General features: G+C 42.3%; 1 protein-coding gene across 1 annotated transcript in view; it reads left to right on the top strand.

Moving 5' to 3' along the window:
• The first annotated feature begins 2502 nt into the window (after nucleotides 1–2502).
• The window catches only part of LOC126498075 (acyl carrier protein, mitochondrial-like), a 10001-nt gene continuing 8470 nt past the window's right edge, over nucleotides 2503–4033 (top strand). The window contains exon 1 of the mRNA XM_050136431.1: nucleotides 2503–2569. Coding sequence (XP_049992388.1) covers nucleotides 2503–2569 — 67 coding nt within the window. The remainder of the gene's footprint in view (nucleotides 2570–4033) is intronic.

A 4033-nucleotide genomic window follows, 5' to 3' on the forward strand; every position in this document is an offset into this window, starting at 1 on the left:
CTCACAAGGGCTGAACCCAGGGGCAGAGCATGAACACGAGCATATGTTAAATAAACTCTCTAAAGCTGGGTGCTCTTGTTTTTCTTTTGAGACAAGAGTTGCCCAGGCTGGCCTTAATCCTGTGATCCTTCTACCTCAGCCTCCCACATAGCTGGAGGTACAGGCCTGTGCCACCAGGCCCAGTTTCCCTCCTCCCTTCCTTCCTATCCCCTCTCCATACCTTCTCCCATCTCCCTGTTTTTACATCTGTCCCTATCTCTCTGCCTTCACAAATCAACTCACCTATTTCTCACAGCATAAGCAAGAAAAAAAGTGCAAACCATCAAGCTTTTACTAAATTAAAATGAGTATTATGACTATATATTATAAATGCAAATTAACACTAAGAACAGATAAATATCACACAAGGTCATATTTGCTTCTTGGTAAAATTTGCCTCATGAATCTAATTTTCTTCACAAATGTGCATTCTTGATAAATTTATCCCCCAAAAAATAGTACTTGGCTGGAACAATGGTCTCAAAATAAAACCAATAACAGATCGTAATCAGAATGTATAATGTGCAGAAATGATACATTGAGTAATGTTTTAGAAATGTCTACTGAAAATGTTAGACAGTCCAGCTGGGAGGATTATTCTCTGTAGACAATCAAAAGTCTTTATTCCAGTTGGCTGGGACCACACCCAGGTATTCTGGACCCCAGTGTGACTCCCAGTGTTTAGGGGGAAGGGGTTTTTAAAGACAAAAGACACACCTTGCTATCTTAACTGGCAGCTGCAAGGGGAGGTCTTGCAAAGGAGTGCAGTTTGACAGAAGCTAAGATAATTTAGCTGGGGCAGCTTGACCTTGGCTTCCTAGAGCAGAGTTGGATAATTTTCCATGGGATTCTCCATCAAGGAGATCAAATTCTAGTTAAAACTAAAATGGCTTCATCAAGAATACAAGATGGATGTATTGTGTGATCATTTTCATTGAATTTTAGGAAGTCTTTAATTTCTCCCTTTATTTTTTCCTTGAGCCATTGATGATTCGGGTGAGCATTGTTTAATTTCCATGTGTTTGTGGGTTTTCTGGAATTAATATTGCTGTTGACTTCTAGTTTTATACCATGGTGATCTGATAAGGTACATTGAGTTATTCCAATTTTTTTGTATTTGTTGAGGTTTGTTTTGTTACCAAGTATGTGGTCAGTTTTTGAGAAGGTTCCATGAGGTGCTGAGATGAAGGTATATTCTTTTCTGTTTGAATGAAATATTCTGTAAATGTCTGTTAAGTCCATTTGAGTCATAACATCTGTTAGTTCTCTTATTTCTCTCTTCATTTTTTGTCTGACTGACCTGTCCAGTGGTGAGAGGGGAGTGTTGAAGTCTCCCACTATTAGTGTGTGGGGTTTAATGTATGATTTAAGCTTTAAAAGTGTTTCTTTGGCATATGAGGGGTGCCCTTGTATTTGGGGCATAGATGTTCAGTGTTGCGATTTCCTCTTGATGGATTTTCCCTGTGACTAATATGAAATGACCTTCTTTGTCTCTTCTGACTGATTTGAAGTCTATTTTGTTAGATATTAGGATAGCTACACCCACTTGTTTCTTAGGTCCATTTGATTGGTGTGTTTTTTTCCCAACCCTCTACTCTGAGATGATGCATCTTTGAGGTTGAGATGTGTTTCTTGTATGCAGAAGAAGGATGGATTCTGTTTTTGTATCTGTGCCTTTTTATAGATGAGTTGAGTCTATTTACATTAAGGGATATTAATGACCAGTGATTGCTATCTCCTGTTAATTTAGTTTTCATTGTTGGTGTTGTTAATTTGTGCGTTTTTTTTCTTCTTCAAGATTTGCTGTAATGAGATCATCAATTGTCCGTGTTTTTGTTGGTGTAGCCATCTTCGTTGGGTTGGAGTTTGCCTTCTAGTATTCCTGAAGAAGAAGCACAGCCCTTTGGTTCATGTGCTAATAAACACAGCTCATCTGTTGAAGTCAAACACTGGTCTATTTCCTGCATGTGTCTCTTTACACTGAGAAATCTAACACTTGTGCCAATGGGGTTTTGTTTGTTTGCTTTGACTTTGGAGATGAAGTTCTGACTTGGAACTCCCTATGTGCACAAACCTGGCCTCAAATGTATGATTGTAATATATGCTAAATAATCATCTTTCCTGTCAAACCCAATGAAATGAACTTTGGGTCCACTTCCATCTTCCTCACTGCTGAGCACTTAAACTTTCCCAGGCTTGTCAACCCCCAGATGCCCGTTTAGAGAGAGGTTTAATCTTTTCTGTAGAGCGAAGGTGTTCCTGCTTCTCCCTGTGTCCGTCTTTCTCTTCTTTCTGATTCCATTGTTGGGAAAGAGGATGTTTGTTCACCCAGATGTAACCATCCTACTGTTAACATTAACATTAACTCCCTCCCTCACAATCCACTCCTATCCCCGCCCACCATCACCTGTCCCTTCCTCTCCCTCTGTGGAGATTTTTGACCTAGCTGACTGGCTGCGGACTATGATGTTCCTCTTTGGTCGGGGAGGAATAGCCAAAACCCATCCTTACCCCAGTGTAGAAATAAAAGGTGAGCCAGGCAGTGGTGGTGACACTTGCCTTTAATCCCAGCACTTGAGAGGCAGGTGGATATCTGTGAGTTTAAGGCTGAGTTTAAGGCTAACCTGGTCTGCAAGAGCTAGTTCCAGGACAGGCTGTAAGGCTACAGAAAAACCCTGTCTCAAAAAAAAAAAAAAAAAAAAAGAAAGAAAGAAAAAAGAAATAAAAGGTGATTGCTACCTTGATCAAATGTACTTACTCCTCCACCCTTCTGATCAGAAGGGCAGCCTTGCCAAGACCTCCAATCAGAGTGGATGTCTATTCCTTCCTTACTTGAGAATACCCTAATCACACCCTCTCTCACTCTCTCAGAGACTACAGCAGATCAGGGATACAAGATAAGACTCTGTTTTCAGCCCGAGTCAGTGACCTCTACAGGAGCAGGTACAAAGGAGCCACTGCCGAGGGAGCAGACCCAAGCCAGAGACCTCTGTGCAACTGGGTCCAAGCCAGGGAGTGTCACAGAACCAGGCCAGAGCCAGGGACATCTGGAGGAACAGGCATGAGCCAACAACCTCTGCCAGAGCAGACACAAGCTAGCAAGCACCTCAGAGTGGCCACCAAGGGAGAATGCCCAAGCCAAAGACCCCTGCATAACCAGACATAAGCCAGGGTCCTCCGTGGGAGCAGGGCTGAGCCTGGTACATTCACTGGAACAGGCCTGAGGGAGGGAAAGCCATGGCAGCAGGCCCAAGTCAGCAAACTCTGCCAGAGCAGGCCTGAGTCAGTAACCTCAGAGGGAGTAGGCCTGAACAACCACCAAGATTGCAGAGTGACCCCAGGGAGCTCTGAGCAACCTCTAGGAACATCAAATGACCTCTGGGATTGCTGGAACCATGGCCCTGATTGCACAAAGAGGAGAAACCATCTTAGCCTTGAAACTACTAGCACCTGAAAGAACGATCACCAGAGACACATCTCCAGCTACACCAATCAGAGGAAAAGATGGGTAGACAAGGTAAGAACACACTGAACACCACAAAGAGCAACACGGCACCAACAAAACTAGTAGCCCTACAACAGCAAGACTTGAACACCCCAATATAGATGAAGCAGAAGAAAATGAACTAAAAAATAACTTTAGGTGTAACGGCGTAAGCGAATACAGACAGATTGTCAAAATATAGACAGCTTTAATGGAGGAATAGACTTACAGAACCACCATTCCTGCGGAGACCAGGAAAGCAGAAGCTAGCGCTGGGAGCATGATCGCCAAATTTATAGGCAAACTTTAGCCTGAGGCGAACACACCCCCTAAGGGGTGGGACTTATCCCTACATCTCCCCCTTTTGTCTAAATAAGACAGAACTAAACCAAATACAACTATATACAATAATAACAAATAATAAATATAACAAACAATATTGAGAATCAAAAGTTTTGCTAAACATTCTATCTCAAGGAGTCTAAATAATGTAGAGAGTAACTACAATTA

Source organism: Alexandromys fortis, unplaced genomic scaffold, assembly GCF_014885135.2.
Source record: "Alexandromys fortis isolate MF-2015 unplaced genomic scaffold, M_Fortis_MF-2015_v1.1 scaffold_29, whole genome shotgun sequence".
Taxonomy (NCBI): Eukaryota; Metazoa; Chordata; class Mammalia; order Rodentia; family Cricetidae; genus Alexandromys; species Alexandromys fortis.